The sequence below is a fragment of the Cryptomeria japonica genome, chromosome 8 (genome assembly GCF_030272615.1).
Source record: "Cryptomeria japonica chromosome 8, Sugi_1.0, whole genome shotgun sequence".
Lineage (NCBI taxonomy): Eukaryota > Viridiplantae > Streptophyta > Pinopsida > Cupressales > Cupressaceae > Cryptomeria > Cryptomeria japonica.
In genome coordinates this window covers 15,539,344-15,563,250 of record NC_081412.1, presented here as the reverse complement: position 1 = coordinate 15,563,250, position 23,907 = coordinate 15,539,344, and the positions used below count along the sequence as shown (strand labels likewise).

The following is a 23,907-nucleotide window of genomic DNA, read 5'->3' as shown; positions in this document are numbered from 1 at the left end:
ATAGGTTTAAAGAATTCAAATCACTAACAGAGAACTACTCAGGAAATAAAATTAAAACCCTAAGAACTGACAATGGGGGGGAATACACATCAGAATTATTTAAAGAGTTTTGTAAATATTCAGGAATTAAGAGGGAGTTAACAATACCTTATAACCCTCAACAAAATGGGATAGCTGAAAGGAAAAATAGGACAATTGTTGAAGCTGTCAAAGCTATGTATGATTCTTGATCAGAATCTAAATATCAATCTTTGGGCAGAAGCAACTAGCACTGCTGTATATATTCAAAACAAATGTCCCCACTTTCATCTTGAAGATAAGACCCCTGAGGAAGTCTTTACCAAATCAAAACCTGATATTAGCCACCTTAGGATATTTGGATGCCCTGTCTATATTCATGTACCTAAGGAGAAAAGATTAAAACTAGAGCCTTTTGGAAAAGGGGGAATCTTTGTAGGATATAGTGAAACCTCCAAGGCTTACATGATCTATATACCTGGCCAAAAGAATATTGAACTAAGCAGGGATGTGATCTTTGAAGAAGACTTAGCCTTCAAGAGAGCCCAAAGCTCTCTAGACCCTGAAGTCTATATCCCCAACCCTAGCGTAGATAGAGATCCTACTCCTGAGCTTCAAAGGGAGAATCCTGAGGAAACTATAAGTGAAACTCAAAGTCCACCTAGAGAAAACCTCAAGAAAAGACCACTATGGGCCACCAAAACTGTAGCAAAAGCTTAGAAGTTTGTTGCTCCTCCAGTAACCTTCAGGGAAAACAAAAAGCCTAATAAATTCACTAGCTATGTTGCCCTTATGAATTATCTCTCTAAAGCCGAACCAAACGATGCATCAGAGGCTCTTGAACATCAAGTATGGAAGGATGCAATGTCTGAAGAGTATCAGTCCATCATGAAAAATGATGTTTGGGAGATTGTTCCTAGGCCAACTAAGAAATCAGTTGTTTCATCTAAATGGATTTTTAAGATCAAACATGCTGCAGATGGTAGTATTGAAAACACAAGGCCAGGTTTGTAGCTAGAGGGTTCTCTCAAAGAGAAGGAATAGATTATGAAGAAACTTTTGCACCTGTTGCCAGATATACATCAGTAAGAGCTGTATTAGCCATTGTAGTAGCTAAGGGGTGGAAGGTACACCAGATGGATGTTAAGACAACATTTCTAAATGATGAGATCTCAGAAGAAGTCTATCTAGAGCAACCTGAAGGGTTTGAAATTCATGATGTAGAGTCTCGTGTGTGCAGACTCAAGAAAGCTCTTTATAGGCTTAAACAGGCTCCCAAGGCTTGGTATGAAAGAATTGACACCTATCTCTCAGGACTAGGCTTCTCTAAAAATGATGTAGATCCTAATCTCTACTACAAAAGAAACAAAGGTAATATGCTAATGTTGATTTTATATGTTGATGACTTATTAATCACAAGAAATGATCATCTTATAGATCAATGCAAGAAAGATCTATCCAAAGAATTTGATATGAAGGACTTAGGACTCCTTCATTACTTCCTAGGATTGGAAGTATGGCAGAATTCATACAACATTATACTAAACCAAGGAAAGTATACCTTGGATATATTTAAGAGATTTAGAATGCTAAACTGTAGACCCATGACCTCTCCTATGGAAACCAATTTACATAAACTTAAAGAAGCAGCAACAGAGTCACAACCCACTGACTCTACTCAATACAGACAGATGATTGGATCCTTGATGTACTTGGTGAATACAAGGCCAGATATTTGTTATGCAGTTAATGCCTTAAGTCAGTTCATGTGTGAACCTAAGGAGATACAGGTGGTTGCAGTAAAACACATCATGAGATACCTACAAGGTACCCTAAACCTTGGTCTCAAATATGAGAAAGTTGACATAAACCTACATGGATTTATAGATTCAGATTGAGCTGGAACTGTAATTGATAGAAAAAGCACCTCATGGTGCTGCTTCAGTCTGGGTTCAGCCATGATATTTTAGATCAGCAGGAAGCAGTCCTCTGTAGCACAAAGCTCCATCGGGGCATAATACATTACATCTTCTATGGCGGCTCGAGAGGCAGTATGGCTTAGAAAGTTACTTGTGGGGTTGTTTGGAGAACCTATGAAACCCACTATTATACACTGTGACAATCAGAGCTGCATAAAACTTTCAGTTAACCCAGTGTTCCATGACAGATCCAAGCATATTGAGATCCCATACCACTATGTGCGAGATATGATAGACAAAAATGTAATTCAATTAGAATATGTTTGTACAGGAGATCAAACGGCAAATATTCTAACCAAACCTCTTTCCAGGGTGAAGATTGATCACTTCAGAAAAGGTTTAGGTATGATAGAAAGGTAATTTGCTTTGTAATCTGTATTTACATATCAATAAGATGTTTAATGTGTAAACTTCTGTGTCATGATAGTACATTTTGGATTTTTATCCCTTGAGTTCATATCTAAGAGGTGACGATCTCTCAAGATAATGAACAATTGTATGGAGACATTATAAGGTGACGATCTTATGATGTCCAAACCAGTTATCATGTTGGATCTCTGGTGTATCATGGATGAGCCATGATTGTGTTGTGGTAAAACATTTATATGAAATGTTAGTGCACCTACCTCAACTTGGATAAAGACAAGAATTGAATATTTTCTCATATGATTATCCTACTGATATCACGTGCTAAGGTGATATCCTGTCATCACAAGATTGATGTGATGGTCTTTTGTATCACGTGTTTAGGTGATACTTCATATCATATGATTAGGTGATATGATTTCCTAGAAAGTTAGATTGTGTAAAGAATGCTAACTATCATTTAAAATTGTGATGCTTGATACACTGCTCTCATTTATTTTACCTAGCTAAGAGGGAGTGTTAATGCATGGTAGCTACAGTAAGATAAATGATTGAATGAGAGATAAATGAAGTCTCTCATTCAATCATTTATCCTATCGATTAAACCATGAAGAAAAATTTCAAGCTATTTTATTTGATGATTATTCCTCATGTATATCAATATCGATAATCATATCATGGCATATTGGTAATCAATGATAGTTATCTAATTAACCATCTATCCCGATCTATATTGGATGTGTTCTCAACAAGAGATTATTATATTGCTATTGGGTGGCATAGTATGCACCGGTTAATGGATATAACCCTTAGTTAGTGATCGGTGTCGGTTAACATAGACACCGATTCACTTCGGTTAATTTGCAATGCCAAACGCCATCATTAATACTGATTGGCATATCGCTTAATATGTTAATATGTTATGTGAGCCCCGATTAATATCGGGTTGGTAAATATGTTATATGTTACGTGAACTCCGATTAATATCGGGCTGACAAATATGTTTAACACCAGTTGATATTATATACCAAAGGGTGCGATCAAGTAGTGTCTTGATCGGTCATGTCCATAGGACATGACCGGTCAGGGCACTGCTTGATCCTCCCCTCTCATATATGTATATCATTTGGCATTTGAGAAAGAGGATATTGAAATCGATAAATACTCCTCTTACCTGCCAAACAAAGAAGATAGTCAGAATTATAATAGAGATAAAATACATAGATATAAAGAAAAAAATTAGAATACATCTTGCATATTGAATTGTAAATTGAACAAACATTTACATTTCTCAGACTAGTAACCTCTTACGCTCAGTCCAAAAATAAATCATTTAAATTCTGAACAAACTGAAACTGCTTCTGCGCACACATAAAATGATCAACAAACAGGCACAGCTGTCAGATCTGAAGAAGTTGTCGAAACAGTCAAGAATATTCTACCAACTTGTGTAGACTTCTGACAAACCACCAAAAATTCTCTGTCAATGTCAGTAAACCGCCAAATACAAAATGAACAGTTACAAAACAGAGCCAACCGATTCAAGAAGACAAGTAGCAGCGTTGGCAGCAAGCATAACTGTCAGTAAACCACGTGGCAGGAAAGCAGCGATTAAGCAAAAATAAAAAAGACTATGAAATACGATATTGTCAAATAACAAAAGATTATGGAATGAAACATATCATTATTATATAAAACAAACCCGAGATGGTTTACGATAGTTAAACAAACAGATATGTCTCTTTATTTTTAAGAGCTATGTCTGTTGGAGATAAAATATATATATGGAATGAATTGTGTGGTTTGTGATGAAGGAATATATGAAAAATATAGTTCAGAATAAAGAGAAATTTGTGGGTGTATATGTGCTGAGATTATAATAATTATATACACCTGTAAGTGAGAAGTGTATAATACTGAAGGTATAGGGAGAATTTTGAAGAGGATCAAGTGCAGATTTGTTGAAAACACATGGAAGAAGATTACTGTATAGACTTTGCAGACCCAAATGAAAGGAATGAACTATTGATAAGGAAACAGGAAATCTGCCAGCAAGGAATATAAATAGAAACTGCCAGGCAGGAAAAAGAGAGGAGGGATCGATAAAGGAGCTGCTCCATCAGACTGCACTCAGCAAAGGTATGGATTCTATATTACCCTATTCTTATCTAGAAATATATGCACAATGACTACAATCTGATAATGCAAATGATTATCTGGTAAATGATCATCTACAGTAAATAAGGTTTAATAATGCAATCAATCATCTGATAAATGATCAATAAATTTAATTTAATACTGAGATCAATTAATGAATATAATCAAATATAATATCATAATGAGGAATACGAATGTGATGATGATGGATTCTATAATGTTATTAACATAAAAATGGGATAATACAATGGTTTGATTTTAGTTTATCATAAATCTGATAAATAAGTGTAACCTGAAGACTATCACAGAATCTTATATAACACAAGAAACTAAGCTATCATTGATAAATAAGGCTGTGATAAAAATGAGCATATTAATAGTAAACTGATGTAATTCAACAATGGAACTTATAATCTATATGAGATTGTTAATCAAATCAACTGCATATTACTGCTTAATATGGGACCTTCTCTTAGGTACACGATTCCATAGTGGATGCCTAACACCAGCCACATGGAGCCAAGAGGGATGAAGCATCTGCTGTTGGGTTTAAAAGAGAGGATGGTTGTGATGAGGGGGAACAACGATAGAACTGGGTACGCCACTCCATGATGGATGCCTAACACTTGCCATATGGAGCGAAAGGGGATATGGTGTTCTGCCCTTGGGTTTAGTAGGGCTGGTTTCTTGGACACCCTATCCAACTAATGGACTAAAGGAATTGATTAGTAACTGATTCACAAACTGACTTTATATGATAATCTGATCTCATCTAGGAAATATAATAATCTGATTATGTTCAAAAATTATAATTCTAACAGCCATTAATATAGCAGATTTGATATTATTTAATATAATTCATATTTCAGTTTTAAGTATTGTTTCATATATGTTCTCTAATTTTGTTGCAGGAAAACAGTATATAAAGGTATGCCTATAAAACCCAATTACCTATTTATAGATTTGGCCAAATTTAGGTTAAAATTTAAGCCTAACTAATTAGGGGATATCACAGTTGACATAGAGACAAGGTCATTTGAACACTTTTGAGCTAATCTTTTGTGCTTCTTTTGTGAATGGCCTCAAACCACTCCAATTGTTCTTACAACTTGTTACCCTCCCCATTTTTGTGGGCATTTTGTTCTCACATCATCAAAATAAGGAGTGTTCATTTAGTTTGGGCTTGTGTAAGTCTCGGTTTTTGTCTTGTTGAAGTTTTTCTTGAACTGGAACTTGTCGATTGAACCTCTCCTAAGTTCAAGGTTCAAGTTCAAGCGGAGTATGTTGTATTGCAGCTTGGTTTTTAAAGAGTTAAAGCTCTTTGTAACAATTGACATTGAACTTGAACTGTTGAACCTTTTCAAAAAGTTCAAGGTTCACGGTTCAAAGTTTCGAAAGTTGAGTCCTGTTCTTGTAACATGTGAACCATGGCATTTTGGTGTCTTTGTCTTGGTTTGTCCTTTTCTGTTCTTTTGAACTTGAACTTTTGAGCCACTTCTCGGAGGGTTCAAAGTTCAAAGTTCAAGGTTCAAGGATCGATGGCTTTGGAAATAAAGAAGCGCCGCATCAACAACAATCATATAAGGAATATTCCAGATTTGAAAGGTGAACCTCGAGGAAATGAGTTGCGATGAAAGACCGTACTTGAGAATAATCATTTAAAGGAAAGATGTGAAGGGAAAAGACTTGTAATTAATGAATTGTCAGAATTGAGTCTTTTCGAAGTAATTTGGCATGGATAAGTATGCGGTTACAAATCATAGCAAATCGTGTGATCGATTTTTAAGCTTGCCCTCAAGATTTGTTTTTTAAAATAATTGCTTTGCCTTCTTCATTTGCCCAATTTGGTAAGTAGAGGATTTGCGTGGGTGATATTTTTTGTTCTCTCCCTTTGAATCCAGAGCTCTGCATGAAAGGTGAGTTAAAAATCTTCCTCGCACTCCTGTGATTTCATAAATTGGAAGCTTTATTTGGTAGTTCAATTGGTTCAGTCCATTTCCCTTACTGTGCTTTTTCTGTTTGTAAATCCAAAATGAGACCCACATTGCCTAAGATAGACCAAAGGTCATGGATAGTTTGTTCCTTGCTTGAATTAGGGGATACTTTTCTGCTGTCAGTAGATTTAGATGAATTTCATGAAAAGGCACAAAATTCTACTAGTTCTCCCTTAATGCAGAAAATTCTAGATAATGGGTTAGTAGAAGCAGTGGCTTTCCCTCCAACGGTGTCATGTCTTGAGCTGGTTTTAGAGTGCATGAATAGATATGACCCTATAATATCTCGGATAATTTTTTTTGTTTTAATGCAATAAGGATTACAAACAAACACCATAACCCATCAAGGTTAGAAAAACCATCCAAGCAACTTAAAGGAACCCTTCCACTTTTTGTTCACCGAGAGCCCAATCTGGGAGGGTGAGAACATACGGTGTTCTGGGGATCATTAGCACCATAAATCAAACTGAAATTACAATGCACGAGCGGCAAGCCAGCCCCTTATGCTTATCCAACAGGATAGAAACTGAACTCTTGGTGGTAAACCAGCCATGGGAAATAACAAGAAACTGAAACTCAATCACTCTACCGCGTATTTCAGCGGGGGGACATTACATTAAGCTATCACTCTACCGCATATTTCAGCGGGAGGACAATTGCATAAAACTTATCACTCGACCACTTATTCAGTGGGAGGACTGAGTACATAAACTGAATTACAAAGAAAGAAGGCGGCTAGGCCAGCCTCTTCCACTTATGCAGTGGGAATTACCAATAAGAATAACAAGAATGATTGATCAGTACTATTGAAACAATCTTACAAAATAGAGATATGAGATAAGATAAGATAAGAAGCTTAATGCTGATCTCAAACAATCCACTATCAAAATCACACCACACTTGAACACTACCGTTGTTCTAATTCTGCAAGCTAGGAAACACACTATCCAGCCACTACCGGAAACACCAAAACACTCTTAACTTTCTCAAAACTAACAAGAATCACACCAAATAAAATGCAAATGACTAATATAACATAGGCAACCAATCTGATACCTCAAACTCGCAACTTGAAAGCCCTGAATGTGTTGCACGCATCCCAAGGTAAGTCTGAAAATGATGCTACAGCAGCAAACTTCGATTTGCAACCAAAAATTGTGATGACCACCGAAAGCCACACCAAGGTAGGAGAATGATTGTCTTCCCAATACGTTTCCAAAGAGCCGATACCCAAAACGATGCAATCACTTGGTCAAGAGGTATGAGCAAAATATGGTTTCAACAACTCTGCGACAAGCAACAAGGAAACACTCCAAAATCCACACAAAACTCTCCACAATTGGCAGAACCCTCACGGACAACACTGGAATTACAGGAACACAGCTAGGTACTATCTTCCAAGTACAAAACTGAGGCTTAGCTAGGAAGCCACACTTCGAAGCTCAGATTTTCAATTGCCAAACCGGCAGCATAACAATGCAATTTCATAAGATATCCAAATGGGAGGCCAAGCACCTGTATTTATAGTTTTTTTTCCTCTGAAATTCAAATGTAAATGCCCTCAAATTCACCTCCAATTTGCATTTCATTCCACTCACACATGGCGTCCCAATGACATTTCGTTTCATTTCCCAAGGTGGGCGCCCAAGTTGTATTTTGAACAATAATTTAAACAAGTTCGAACTTGCCTAAGTCTTCAATAATAACATAATGCATTCTTCAAATTTCAACGCCCAACTTAGGAAAATATAACATTGATATTAGATATAAATATGTCTTTTCCTAAGTCCCCCAATATATCATTAATCAGTAATAAAATAATTAAATATTAAACCTTAGGCTAAGGAAATAATATTTAATTAAATCACTTATGACTCCGATACTGATTATCAACAAAATCTAGGATGAAGCTGAGCAATGAAGACCACTGAATTGCTACAGGATCAGGACCCTGTCCAAATTGCTAAAAATAGAATTGTTCAATACTGCCACTTACCTTGTCCAAACTGCTAAAAATAGAATTGTTCAATGCTGCCACTTACTAAAAATAGTAAGTCATGAAATACTCCTCCAAAAAACATGATCTTCGCACCCAGAGAAAGAGCTTGGAAAGCTTAGTAAGACAACATCAACCAAACAGCCAAACCCTAACTTACTAAAAATAGTAAGTTCTCACTTCACCAAAGAATCAAATGCATGTTATACCACCTTGGAGCTCATGAAAAACTCAGAAGGAAACCATAGACAAAACTGAAGAATTACCTCTTGGTAAACCCTAAAAAGCTCGTGCAAAAATCCACAAAAGTTGGAAATCCTAATTCTCCTTTCCAAATAGCCTATGGGTCTCCGGAATAGGCCAGTGGACCACTGAACTAATCACTGCGGAGAAGGGGACATTACAGACCCTTCTCAGAGATGTATAAAAGGTGCGGATGGTGAGGTTCTACTCAAGATTAGTCGGGAGGTCATTTCCGCTGTAATGAAAATTCCTGAGAAAGAGCAGTATGAGGATTGGACAGTGGGTAAGTCTTAGGGGCTTTTCTCTGAGAAGAAATCATTCTATAAAAGTGTCATTGCTAGAAACTGGTTGCTTAAATTTCAAAGGGGAGGTTCTCAACTGCCAAGTCCATTAACCCGAGAACACTTAATTAGAGAAGTAAAGGATATAGTCATCATGTTACACAGAGTAAGGGGGAACCAAATTGCCTTCTATTGGGAGGGTTGGATGTACTTTTTCATTCAGGTCATCCTTGGTGATAAAAAATACATTGATTGGGCAGAATTGATTGTAGACAGGCTAGATGAGGGTTTGAGTTGCTTTGGTAATAAGAACTTCTATATGTCTTCATATCTCTTGTATTGCTTGGCATGTGTTAGGCCGTGGTTTGGTTTGTATCATGAAGCGTGGGTTGATGGTATGAAAATATATGAATATCACCCACATCTACAACAACAGAGGTCTTGTGAAAACTATCGCAAGTTGCATGATATGTTTCTAGGCATAATGGTGTATAAACTAAGGGGGAATATTCATAAAAGGTTGTTGAATGAAAGCTATGCACTTGATAAGTACTTATGGTAGCTTCTTCATACAATTTCCCAGGTTCACTCACCTAAGGGTAGGAGGTTTTGAAGGAGAACCTTATAAGCTATCTAGGTATGCATTCGACAGTCAGATTCTGATGGAGATATGCAGGCAGCTAGCCTACATTGATACAAAGTATAGAGCCAAACATCAGTCAGGTGTCTCATTCCCTATTGAATTGACATATTTCATTTGTAATAGTGTCTCTGATGCTCTAAATTTGGAATTAGAGTTTAAGAAATTGAATCTCCAATTGTATGGAGCTTGAGCTAATTTTGATGCCAAGGGATTTGTTGCCGCCCATCTAACATTGAGAAAGGATTTCACTCATGTGCAAAATATGGAGGACTTTTGGGCTGACTGTTGTGATCAAGTTGAAGTCAGGAAGAGGGCACATCAAAGGTTCACCTTATAGGAGGTCAAGGCTTATGATCTGAAAATGAATGTTGCTAATATCGAAGATGATGATAGTGAATTGATTGATCCTCAGTTTGTGGATAGTAGACAAAAAAGAGTGATTTCAGTTTTGGATTGGGATAAAGATGAGGAGGATCGGATTCAAACAAGAACATTTCCAATCATCAGAAGGACTGAAAAATGGTTAAGAGAACGAAGAATGGGAAGGATTTCAAGAAAAAGCTCAACTTCATCCACTGAAGTCCCAGTAGCTAACTCTCTTGTCACACCTTGTGTTGTAGGTTCCTCCAAAACACAGGTTAAGACTGAACAGGCAGCAAGGCCAGTGAGAGTAAAAAAGGAATCAGCTCCTACCAGGACCACTCGGTCTAGAAGCAGAAACAAAGTAAAGCAATCATCTGTGAATACAGTGGTAGTTGATTTAGATGCCTCTCCTGACATGGACAATACTTCAACCCATCCAGACTCAGAGGTGCAAAATGTTGACAATGCAAGCGATAATCAACAGGTGGGTGATGTGACAAATACTGCTACCACATTGGTGGTAAGGAAGGAAAAGGAAGCTGAATCTGGTCCTGATAAAACTACTGTGCACACTGGACCCCTGTGGTTAGAGAACACTCTGAGTAGTAAGAAAAGGAACATAGCCCCTGTTTCAGTTCCGTTGGAAGATATGGTAAGGAAATGCCCGAGAAAGACTCCCAAGGCAAAGAAACTAAAGACAATTTCCAAAATTGATTTTGATGACAGCACAGGGAATTGGACAACAACAATTGCTTGCCCAAATACAGATGAAGTCGTAGCCAGCCCTATTGCAAAGGATTTTACAATTGAAAAACTAAATCTTGGCGTCGAAACCGAGCAGCTGATGCCTTCCATCTTGAAACATCGACCAAGAAAATACTTAATAGAACATGGAAGGATGAGAGAGATAAGCATGAGATGAAGGAAATTCTAAGGAAAATGGCAGAATATATTGAAGCAATTAATAATCCAAACCCTCAACCTCTGCTGTAGATTCCAACGACCTTTGACCCTAAGTCACCTGCTAATCAAAAGACCCTGGAGCAAATACAAAAATGTAGGTTGGTTACAGAAACTGTGATGGAATGGTTAGAAGGAATTTGAAAATCAGGTGCAGAGTATTTTATTTATTTGAGCAGAGTTTACGATGGGGCGTTAATGGTGATAAAGGAGTTGGAACCCAAAATCATAAATTGGAAAAATGAGGAAGCTAAATGGGCAGCGAAAGCAACGCAGATGCGAGAAGTGCAAATCTATGGGGTAATGAAGTTTCTCTTTTAGAAACCTGTAGTTGGCTTAGATGATAGTATTCTGTATGTTTGCTAGAGAAATATTGAATGGAGGAATTCCTTAATAAAGCAAGCTTATGAAGAATCTGCAAAACTAGTGGACCAGCTCGTAGAATTAGTTGCATCCATGCGAAATGAACTTGTCTGCATTGGGATCAAGTATCTGAAAAATGACGGGAAGACCCTCAAAGTTGCGGAGGTTATAATAGAATCATTTGAAGGCAAAATTAATTATGTCAAAGAGGCTACGGACCTAATTCTGGATGATCTGATCACCATTGCAAAGATTGAATCTCTTCTTTTTTTATGCATTGGACACTTGGACAGTCATTCCAATAAAGTTGCACAGGTTCGTAGGGAAAAAGAGGTCTGGAAACAGAGGATGATACATGTGGGACTCCCTCATGGTGCTTTAATTCGAGACTTCTCCATTGCTTACGCTGAATGGAGGAATGCAACAACTGCCAAAACTGCTGAGCCCAATCAGAATGCTCCATAACTGCTTTCTTATCATGTGCCATGTTAAGGTCCCATGTTAGTACCTTATCATTGGTTTTGACAAATTTAGTTTTTTAGTTTTAAGTGAACTTCTCTTTAACTTCAGGATGGAAATCTTGAATTTCCGTGTTTCCCTCTTTAAACCATTAGCTAGGTTGTGGCTATAAAAACTATTTTCTAATACTCTGGAAGGGTCTGAGAAATTTTGTTAGTGTGCTGAAATAAGCTCTAGATACTTTATTTGTTTTTTGAAGATATGAGGAAAGTTATTCATCTGTGATTGAATATATGGAATCGGTTTTGATAATTTGAATCTGTGTGTTTAAATCTGGGGAATTTATTTTTGTGTGAATGAATTCTTGTTCAAATTGATCTCATTCCTCATATTGAAAATACTTACAAAGTGAAGAGTTGAAAATTCTTCTTTCATTTCTGTGCATTAAGCTGGATCAGTTAAGATAGTCGGTGAGCTATTTTCTTAAATTAATATATGAGTATTTTGCATCTTCATAGCATATTGATGTATGGAGGTGAATGCCTTTAATGCTTTCGGGTTAAAAGTGTACATGAACTCATAGATTAAGTTAATTCATTGAAGATCTTTGAAGGGAACTGTACCTTAATTCAAAGGAGAACGAATTATTTTTCGTTTATCCAACTGTGCGGTTGCAAATTTGTCTTTAAAGGGTAACAGAGGTTAAGTAAAGAATAGAGATTTTAAAGAAGACAAATCTGTTAACCAACACAACTATAAGTGGCGTAGGACTGGAAAAAATGCAGACAACAAGATTTTGAAGATTATATGGTGCTGCACCAAAATCTTCTCACCACAAATATCAAAGACAACATTTATAACTTTGTAAGGAATCTAGTAAACTTAAAAGTTGAAGACTAAAATAAATAGTAACCTAAAATTAAATATATATGTTTTTCTTACTTGGTTGTAGAGTGGTTCTCCTTCAAATGCATAGAGGTGAAGAAAACAACCTTTTCGTTCCCTTCTAAATTTATAACTCATTATGTGTGGTGTTTCTGAGGTTCTCATTGAGAACCATCCTCACCGTACAAATTTGCTTTGAATGAATTGAGGTAAAAAAAGAAAAAAACACTTTTGATCAGTAATGCACTAGGATTGTAAGTGAATAAAAAAGATAGCTGTAATGTCCCCTTCAAAATAAATAGCGATATTGGGACAATTACCATAACTTCTCACACTTACCCCATCAAATGCTTGCACTTAGACCCAGTAATGGAGATTATAGGAAATTTCAACTCTTACACAACGTATATGTAATATGATATAACTAACAGCAATATCCAGTATATTGATATGGAGTATGCTATGGATGTGATCTATTCCCTATCATTTATAGTGATAGTATAATGATGCTATATTAGATATAAATAATAAGACTATACAACCTGTAAGTACTGTTTGTAGTAATATGCTTGCTGTTACAGATTTGCATATGAATATCTGTGATGATGTCATTGATATAATCTATTTCCTCTATTTGTTCTTGCAACAATAGAAAATGATGCTGTTTTTCCCTATCCTCCAATATTTTAGAGAATGATCTTCCTTATGTACCTTACACGATGAAATGGTTGCAACTCTTGAATGTCTAAGGGGCATGCTCCAAATCACACCTCTTTGCCAATCGCACTTCCTAGTTTTGCTTATGTTAATCAATGCTTCTTTTCATTGTATTAAATCGCACCTTAACTAATGCATTATTGTCTTTATCAAAGTGTATGTAATAATTTAGGATCACACTATCTGCATTATAATATTTTTTATAATAAATACGACCCTTTCTGTTTATTGGTTTGATGATCCCATTCTTTATATACTGCTTCTTGATCATAACTGAATTGTTGATCATTAATAGATATAGCAATTGCTCTATATTAACTAATAATGCCATCACAAAGCATGATCACTGCTTCTCATGATTATTTGTCAGTTCCAAACATAGAATGTTTGTGCTTAATCGTACCCTTTCCATAAGCAAATCAATGGTCATCTAAATGATTAATTAATCATTTTTTTTCGATATGGATTTAAACATGAAATAAGTCTCCATGAATTTCAGTGTAATAATATTAAGATTACAGATTCAGTATGCATCGTACTTCCTCCATCTATACGAATCGCAGCCTTGGCATTGTGGGTAATCGCAAGGTGCTATCTTTTAATTGTAACTCATATGAATCGCTGCCTAAGTTCCCCAAGGCATTCACACAATTTTATCAATGGAAATGGTTCAACCTCCAATAAAAGTCCCGGTAGATATAAGGAAGATTTATGGTATTCCATTTTCCTGCTAAATTTTTTTACGATATGTCATTATTGATCATCGCTGTCAAATATCTCTAATGAATTGATTTGCATCTTCCTTCATCGGTTTGTTTCTCAATTTTTGCGTGGACAGTTGCTGTCTTTCATTAAAATGTAATTGATATATGCCTTAGCCGATATTCTTATTAGTATACTTTGATCTTCATAATACATTTGGCATCTAACATCATTCGCCGTCAAAACCAATCATTCTTATCAATTTAAATACTTCGATCAACCATCTTCTCTGTTGCTCAATTAATATTCCTCAGATTGATATTTGCCACTTGATAGTTATTCTTCACTTATCAATTTAGGATAAGGGCCAGTTATTGTCATTCAATTATTGATATTCTAGAATATAATTTATAATATATAAATAATGTTTATAATATAATAATAAATTATTTGTATTAGAGTATATCAAGAATATTTATTAGTAATAAATATTAATTAAATAATAATATTTAATAAGTAAATAAAAATAATTCGTTGGTAATATTATATTAATTAATAATAATAATTGATATATATATATATATATAACGATCAAGGAGGGGACATGACAATAGCCCTTGAAGTAGAAGTAAGTTGAATCACCATACCTAATGAGAAGAGACCTGGATGCAACACTTAGAAAGGGGGAATGCCATCTCATTGACCTTTCTCCATTGATGTTTAACTCTAGTAGTGGTCATGATCATTTAAAATGAGCTTGCTTGGGTTTGGGATTTTGACTATGCGGCTGGGATGTACCTTTTAATTTTGGTACCTGAAGACAAATTGGATGTTTACTACATTCTAGAGTTTGCTGGATTCGGCATATTTGCTGATCAAGAAATGAATTGTTTGCAAATCACCATCCACCTTATTTGCTTGGCAATGCAACATTATATCCTTAAGGCAAGATGATAATCCTGGGAGCAGGAGCAAATGGAAATCCTTGCCATATGGATTTGAAATTGCTAATCTTTGCCAGAACTTTGGTGAGAGGATTATCCAAAGAATCTAGTACAAACATGTGAGTGGAGGAGCAAATGGATAACTGTGGTGTGCTGATTTGTAATTAATCTAATATCCAACCATTAAGTATATCAGAAGTACAGGCATCTGAGTACACATTTGAACTGGTTGCATTTTAGAATAGCTATTCAATTTCTCAAAAATCATCATGGATGTGATGTCCTACTTAGTGATCTGAACTCATTCCATTTTGTGCTATCTTGAATGAAATCATCTAAGTGATCTCTGTTTGTGAGAAATTATGTTTGCTCTTACCGTCTTTAGGAAGGATATGTTTCACCTTTCAGGTATATGGCTTTTAGAAGAATTTGTATTACACGTGAGTTCACTAGTAGATCTCCATTTACACACAATTTCATGACATTGGTATAAGTATAATATTGACACTATTTAATTCAAAATTGTATAATGTACATTCTAGCTATTTATATGATCTTGTCAGCATCCTTTTGCTTTGAATATTTCATGTCTTCTTGGTACTAGACAAAGTGAGTTTATAGATTGAAATGTGAAATAATTCAGTGATACTGAGAGTGAACGCTATTAGTTTTTTCAAACATTTCCAACTCATTTGCATGGTACATTTTACAATTCTGCTTTAATATGATTTTGAGGAACTAGTACTTGTTTCCATTGTCTTGAAATGTGGCTATTGTAAATGATGTTCAATTTACATTCAATATGCAAGTTATAATTCTATTATCTGATTTGTATTATTAAGTTCTTATTCTATATGTCTAACTATCTTCTTTCTTGTGGCAGATGAGAGGAGCATTTAATATTTTCTATGTCCTATCTCAAAAATGCCACTTACTATAAGTATATGACAAAGGAGGCACGATCAAGCAATGCCTTGATCGGTCATGACCGATCAAGACATTACTTGATCGTACCTTTTGTTTATACTTAACAAAAACATGTTACGGTAAATGCCAATCGGTGATCATAACCGAAGTTCATCGGTGTATTTAACCCAACGCTAATAACCAATAGTATATCGGTGGCTGTCAATGCTAACAGCCGATAGTTATCGGTGTGTTAGCCTTGACAACCGATAACTATTGGTGTAGACTAACACACCGATAACTATCGGTGATTAATACATTGCCACCTGGTATATATACCTTATATGCAACCCGGTATATATTATATGCACCCTGATATAATATTACATGTAACCCGATATAATATATATTCAGTTTGGTATATATTAATCGGTGTCATCATCTTTTATGTTTAGTTGATATTCATCTAAATACAGAATTCATTAGATGGATGAACATGAGGAAGATACATAGTGTGATTATCAATAGATTGCTCATATGCAAATATAGAATCGCTATAAAGGATGAATTAATTGCTTGATGGTTTTATCATAGTTATCTATATGATAAATGATTGAATGAGAGACTTCATTTATCTCTCATTCAATCATTTATCTTACCGAAGCTATTATGTATTAACACTCCCTCTTAGCTAGGTAAGATGAATGTAGACAATATATTCAAGCATCATAATTTAATTGATAGTGATCATTTTAGTCATTCATGGGAATCATACCATCTAATCATTTGGTATGTAGTATCACCTAAACACGTGATACTGAAGTTCATCACATCAATCTTGCGATTGATAGGATATCACCTAAGCATGTGATATCAGTATTGCCTACACGCAATACTTAAGGATAATCATACGAGAAAGATTAATTTCTCACCTTATCCTAGTTGTGATAAGTGCACCAACACTTTATACAAATGTTTTATCACAACACAATCATGTCACATCCATGACATGCCAGAGATCCAACATGATAACTGGTTTGGACATTATAAGATCGTCACCTTATAATGTCCCCATACAAGTGTTCACTATCTTGAGAGATCGTCACCTCTTAGATGTGAACCCAGGGGATAGAATCCAAAAAATTGTCCTAACATGACAAAGAGGTTTACACATTAAACATCTTATAGGTATGCAAATATGGATTACAAAGCAATTTACCTTTCTGTCATACCTAAACCTTTTTTGAAGTAATCAACCTTCACTCTGGAAAGGGGTTTGGTCAGAATGTCTGCAGTTTGATCTCCTGTACAAACATATTCTAGTTGGATTGCATTCCTTTCTACCATATCTCGGACATAGTGGTATGGAATCTCAATATGTTTGGATCTGTCATGAAACACTGGGTTTACTGAAAGTTTTATGCAACTTTGATTGTCATAGTGTATAACAGTGGGTTTCATAGGTTCTCCAAACAATCCTACAAGCAACTTCCTGAGCTATACTGCCTCTCGGGCAGCCATAGAAGCTGCAATGTATTCCGCCTCGGTGGAACTTTGAGCTATAGAAGATTGCTTCCTGCTGATCCAAGATATCATAGCTGAACCTAGACTGAAGCAACACCCTGAGGTGCTTTTCTTGTTTGTTACACTTCTAGCCCAATCTGAATCTGTAAATCCATGTAAGTCTATCTCAACCTTCTTGTATTTGAGATCAAGGTTTAGAGTACCTTGTAGGTACCTCATAATGTGCTTCACTGCAACCAGGTGTATCTCCTTTGGTTCACACATAAACTGACTTAGAGCATTGACTGCATAACAGATATCTGGTCTTGTATTTACCAGATACATCAGGGACCCAATCATCTGTCTATATTGAGTAGAATCAGTGGGTTGTGACTTTGCTGCTGCTTCTTTAAGTTTATGTAAGCTGGTTTCCATAGGAGAGGTCATGGGGTCTACAATTTAGCATTCCAAATCTCTTCAAAATATTCAAAGTGTACTTTCCTTGGTTTAGTATGATGTTATCAGAATTTTGCCATACTTCTAACCCTAGGAAGTAATGAAGGAGTCCTAAGTCCTTCATATCAAATTCTTTAGATAGATCATTTTTTGCATTGTTTTATAAGTTGATTACTTCCTGTGATTAATAAGTCATCAACATATAAAATCAATATTAGCATATCATCTTTATTTCTTTTGTAGTAGAGATTAGGGTCTGCATCATTTTTGGAAAAACCTAGTCTTGAGAGATAGGTGTCTATTATTTCATACCATGCCTTGGGAGCCTGTTTGAGCCCATAGAGAGCTTTCTTGAGTCTACACACATGAGACTCTGTGTCATGAATTTCAAAGCCTTCAGGTTGCTCGAGGTAGACTTCTTCTGAGATCTCGCCATTTAGGAAAGCTGTCTTAATGTCCATTTGGTGTACCTTCCATCCCTTTGCTGCTACAATGGCTAATACAACTCTTACTGAGGTATATGTGGCAACTAGTGCAAATGTTTCTTCATAATCTATTCCTTCCCTTTGTGAGAAGCCTCTAGCTACAAATCTAGCCTTGTGTTTTTCAATACTGCCGTCTGGAGCATGTTTGATTTTGAACAACCATTTAGATGAAACCACAGATTTCTTGGTTGGTCTAGGAACAATCTCCCAAACATCGTTCTTCATAATGGATTGATACTCTTTAGACATGGCATCCTTCCATACTTGATGTTAAAGTGCATTTGATACATTGCTTGGTTCAGCTTTAGAGAGGTCATTCATAAGGGCAACATAGCTAGTAAATTTATTAGGCCTTTTTCTTTCTCTGAAGGTTCCTAAGGGAGCAGCAAACTTCTGAGCTTCTTCTACAGTTTTGGTGGCCCATAGTGGTCTTTTCTTGAGGTTTTCTCTAGGTGGACTTAAAGTTTCACTCATAGTTTCCTCAGGATTCTCCCTTTGAAGCTCAAGAGTAGGATCTCTATCTAAGCCGGGGTTAGGAACACGGACTTCAGGATCTAGAGAGCTTTGGGCTCTTTTGAAGGCTAAGTTTTCCTCAAAGATCACATCCCTACTTAGTTCAATGTTCTTTTGGCCGGGTATATATATTCTGTAGGCTTTGGAGGTTTCACTGTATTCTACAAAGATTCCTCTCTTTCCAAAGGGTTCTAATTTTAATCTTTTCTCCTTAGGTACATGAATATACACTGGACATCCAAATATCCTAAGGTGGCTTATTATGGTTTTGATTTTGTAAAGACTTCTTCAGGGGTCTTGTCTTCAAGATGAGAGTGAGGACATCTGTTTTGAATGTATACTATAGTGCTGGTTGCTTCTGCCCAAATATTGATATTTAGATTCTGATCAAGAATCATAGCTTTGGCAGCTTCAATGATTGTCCTATTTTTCCTTTCTGCTATCCCAGTTTGTTGAGGGTTGTAAGGTATTGTTAACTCTCTCTTAATCCCTGAATTTTTACAAAACTCTTTAAATAATTCTGATGTGTATTCCCCCCCATTATCAGTTCTAAGGGTTTTAATTTTGTTTCGTGAGTAGTTTTCTGTTAATGATTTGAATTCTTTAAACCTATTAAGGATCTCTTCTGATTATTTGCATTTCAGAAATTAGATCCAGGTTTTCCTAGAGTAGTCATCTAAAAATATCACATAATACAAAAATCCCCCCAATGAATTTACAGACATAGGTCCACATACATTAGAATGAATTAACTCTAAGACTTTACTTGTTTTCCTAGTACTATTCTAGAAAGCATCCTTAGCATTTTTGCCTAGGGCACATCCTGTGCATGCCCCTAAATGATATTGCTTTAGCTTAGGTAGACGTGTGACAAGGTCCCCCATTGATGATAAAGCTCAAAAATTTAGGTGGCCTAGTCTTCTATGCCAGATTTCATTGGCATCTGTAGTTTCATGAATTAGGGCTAAATTGGGCTCTGTGCATAGCTCATATAGGTAGCCTTGTCTTTGACCAATTGTACTAGCTTTCTTGATAGATGAGTTCTTTGGCCAAGCCAACACTTTGTTGTCCATGAATGTCACTCTGTATCCATTGTCCTCCAGTGCTGATATTGAGACAAGATTCCTCTTAATGCCTGGAACATATAGCACTCCTTCAAGTTGTAATGATACACCTGACTTTAGTTTGATGGTGCAGTTTCCAACTCCTTTGACAGGGTGTGTGGAGTCATCTCCGATGGTTACTTCTTCATCATTTTCCTCTCTCATAAAGTCTAGTACTTCTCTGAATCCTGTGATGTGTTTGGATGAGCCACTGTCGATTACCCACGTATTCACTTTGTTTGATGTTTGATGTTTGATGTGTGAGTGCTGAATAGAGCACATACTTCTCAGAGTCCTCTTCCCTTTTCGATTTTCCTGATTTGGCAAATGTGGCTTGTTTAGCTCTTTCTGGGCATTTGGCAACATAGTGCCCAAATTTGTCACATCTGTAACACTGAATTTGAGAGAGGTCCTTTTTGAAAGAGTTCTTGCCATGGCGACTCTTTCTCTTCCTGAATTGCTTTTTCTTGCCCTTTTTATCTGAGTTTGTAGTTAGAACTTGAAGATCTTCATCTATATTCTTTTGTTTGATTCGTTTCTTATTTTGCCTTGATTCCTCTTGGAGACAGTCAGCCTTTAGTCTATTGAATTTTGGAAAGTTGTCCCTTGCATTGATGCCTTGGACGAACGTTTCCCAGTACTAGGCAACCCATCTAAAGCAATGAGGGTTAATTCTTTGCTTTGGATCTCATATCCAAGGGTTGCTAGTTCATCCTTTAAGTTCGATATCCGCATGAAGTAGGTGTTGACTGATTCTCCTTTCATCATGGTTATATGATTTATCTCTCTTTTTAGAGCCAAGGTTCTACTGGCATTGGATATCTCAAAAGCGTCTTCAAGTGCTTTGAACATGTTGAAGGCTGATTCGTGTTTCTTTATAATGGGCATAATATTGTTCCTTACCCCATCGACTATTATTTTGATAGCCTTATCATTTCCTTCTCTCCAAATTGCTTGATCAGGTTCAGGCTCAGGTTCTTTGGATTCAGTCTTTACAAATGATTCAACTTTGTTATCTTTTAGTATCATTTGAATTTTGAATTTCCATGCGGAGAAATCGTCGCCTCCTGCAAGTCTGTCTTCAAATCTGATAGCGCTGGCCATTGATAGGATTGTGATGTTGAATATATACTTGATTTGAATTTTACGTAAAATTGAACAGCCTCAGGTTCGATTTAACTATAGCTCTGATAACATGTAAATGATGTTCAATTTACATTCAATATGCAAGTTATAATTCTATTATCTGATTTGTATTATTAAGTTCTTATTGTATATGTCTAACTATCTTCTTTTTTGTGGCAGATGAGAGGAGCATTTAATATTTTCTATGTCCTATCTCAAGAATGCCACTTACTATAAGTATATGACAAAGGAGGCACGATTAAGCAATGCCTTGATCGGTCATGACCGATCAAGACATTACTTGATCGTATCTTTTGTTTATACTTACAAAAACATCTTACGGTAAATGCCAATCAGTGATCATGACCGAAGTTCATCGGTGTATTTAACCCAACGCTAATAACTGATAGTATATCGGTGGCTGTCAATGCTAACAGCCGATAGTTATCGGTGTGTTAGCCTTGACAACCGATAACTATCGGTATAGACTAACACACCGATAACTATCGGTGATTAATACATTGCCACCCGATATATATTATATGCACCCCGATATAATATTACATCTAACCCTATATAATATATATTCAATTCGGTATTTATTAATCAGTGTCATCATCTTTTATGTTTAGTTGATATTCATCTAAATACAGAATTCATTAGATAGATGAACATGAGGAAGATACATAGTGTGATTATCAATAGATTGCTCATATGCAAATATAGAATCGCTATTAAGGATGAATTAATTGCTTGATGGTTTGATCAAAGTTATCGATATGATAAATGATTGAATGAGAGACTTCATTTATGTCTCATTCAATCATTTATCTTACCGAAGCTATTATGTATTAACAGCTATAAGTAACCTATAATTTAGAAGCGCAATTAAAACATTGCACTTGCATTATTGTTCTTTGATTACATCATAAAAAGCAAGAAGGTTCCAAAGTTTATGTTCTTATGCCATTTTATGCCTTTTTATTGTTCAGTTATTTGAGTGTACTGACATCGTCATGTGCATTAAATGTTTTTTCTTGTCTTATAGGTACTCATAAAAGTGCCCATGAAACTTATTCGTCAACATAATCACCATGATCTGATAGTTTTGCGGGAAGCACTTGAAAGAGAAAAACGGCATATATCCGCAAAGCTTGCAGTGTTGGAAACAAAAGAATGTAAAATCATGAATGGATTTGGAGAATCAGCTGGTAGCGAGGAAAGTATGGATATTAAACGTTGTAAGATTACGACATATGATGATGATCCACATAAAATGCATGTATCAATCATGTCAGATCCTTCCTCGGAATTCCATGAAGATGCTATGTCACAGGAGTTGTAGCTTTATGGTGATTTTGTGCAGTGCAAGTCCAGTGTAATTTATGGTTCTTGGAATCAAGCACATTTATTTTTCAGGAACTTAGGACCTGAAATTCCTCTGCCACATTTCTACTTGAAGTCAGTATAACATGTAGTTTGCATGGTGGGAGGTTGTCTTTGATTACGGTTTCATTTGTATCTATAAGAGATGCTGAAAATACAAGCTCTCTCCACAGCAAAATTCTTCCTTCTGTAACATGGTTAAGTACGAAATTTACTGTCAAATTATGGTGTTATTTATCCATTCTTTGTTGAGACAGCCATTGTGTACAATGTGTAAATTTCTGAAATATTTCCTCACCAGTGGGGTTAATGCTTTTAATCTTTATAAAGTATTGTTACTTACTAGAACTTCTTGGAATTGCCATTGTTGTAACACGAGTGCAAAAGTGGTTTATAAATAAGTATGATTCAAGAATTTTTTTCTGCTTTCAGTTGGAGGCATGGGGCTTTCCTATTTGTATTGACAAACAGTGGATCTATCAAAATCTTTAGTTTGTTTAATATTTCTTTTGTTTTAAAAACTTGAGCAGTTTTGTTTAAGTAACTTTATGCATGAAATGTGAAGAATGGCTGGTTTGAATTTTGGGTCTAAAACATGTTAGGTCATATTGGAACTCTAATTTTTTCATATTGGAAATCATTTGGGACAATGATATACTATGCTATTTAATTTGTTGGAAATAAGGTTGAATTTGGAAGAATCTTTGACAAAATTAACAAGGGTAAATCTTTAGAAATGGATTTGACATAGCTATTAGTTTCATGCGAGAATTAAACATCTCTAAATGGACCTTGTAAAACATGTGATTCATGGCCCAGGTCTAACTCCCCGTGGACAACTCAGTCAAAGAGATTCAATTAGGTTACAGATGCAGAAGATTTATGCATGATAAGGATTCAAGCAACTTGCAAAGAAAATATTGAACAACAGAATCATAGAACAAAAATATTAAGCTGTAATAGCAGATTGTATTATGGTTGTTACTTATTGTGTCTAGCCATTACAAATAATGGCTATTCATAGTTGTACAAGAGAGGAATATCATTCGTCAGTAGAGAAGTGATGGTTCATATTACTATTGAAACTGTTGCAATTCCTCACATCTGCCAAGACAAATCGAGCTGTGTTACTGTGGTTTGGATTAAGGTTGTATTTGTGGTAGGTTTGAGTGGCCTAAATCCTCCTAGCCTAATTGCTCCTTGAAGAGCAATGATCCCTGTTGTAGGCAAGTACGATAAAAGATGCAAAATTTGACTTGCAACCAGAGCTTCTCTGAACCATTTTGCTTGAGAAGGAACTTGAATCTCTTTTTGTATTTTACTTTTGACCCGGGTGTGAATGAATTGAATCAAAATTATG

The 23,907-nt window shown here is 35.8% G+C and overlaps 1 protein-coding gene across 1 annotated transcript in view; it reads left to right on the top strand.

Moving 5' to 3' along the window:
• Positions 1-23,052, top strand: part of LOC131048800 (uncharacterized) — a 240,750-nt gene extending 217,698 nt beyond the window's left edge. The window contains exon 14 of the mRNA XM_057982872.2: positions 22,210-23,052. Within this exon, the coding sequence (XP_057838855.1) occupies positions 22,210-22,506 (297 nt within the window). The 3' untranslated portion in view covers positions 22,507-23,052. The remainder of the gene's footprint in view (positions 1-22,209) is intronic.
• The last annotated feature ends 855 nt before the right edge of the window (positions 23,053-23,907 follow it).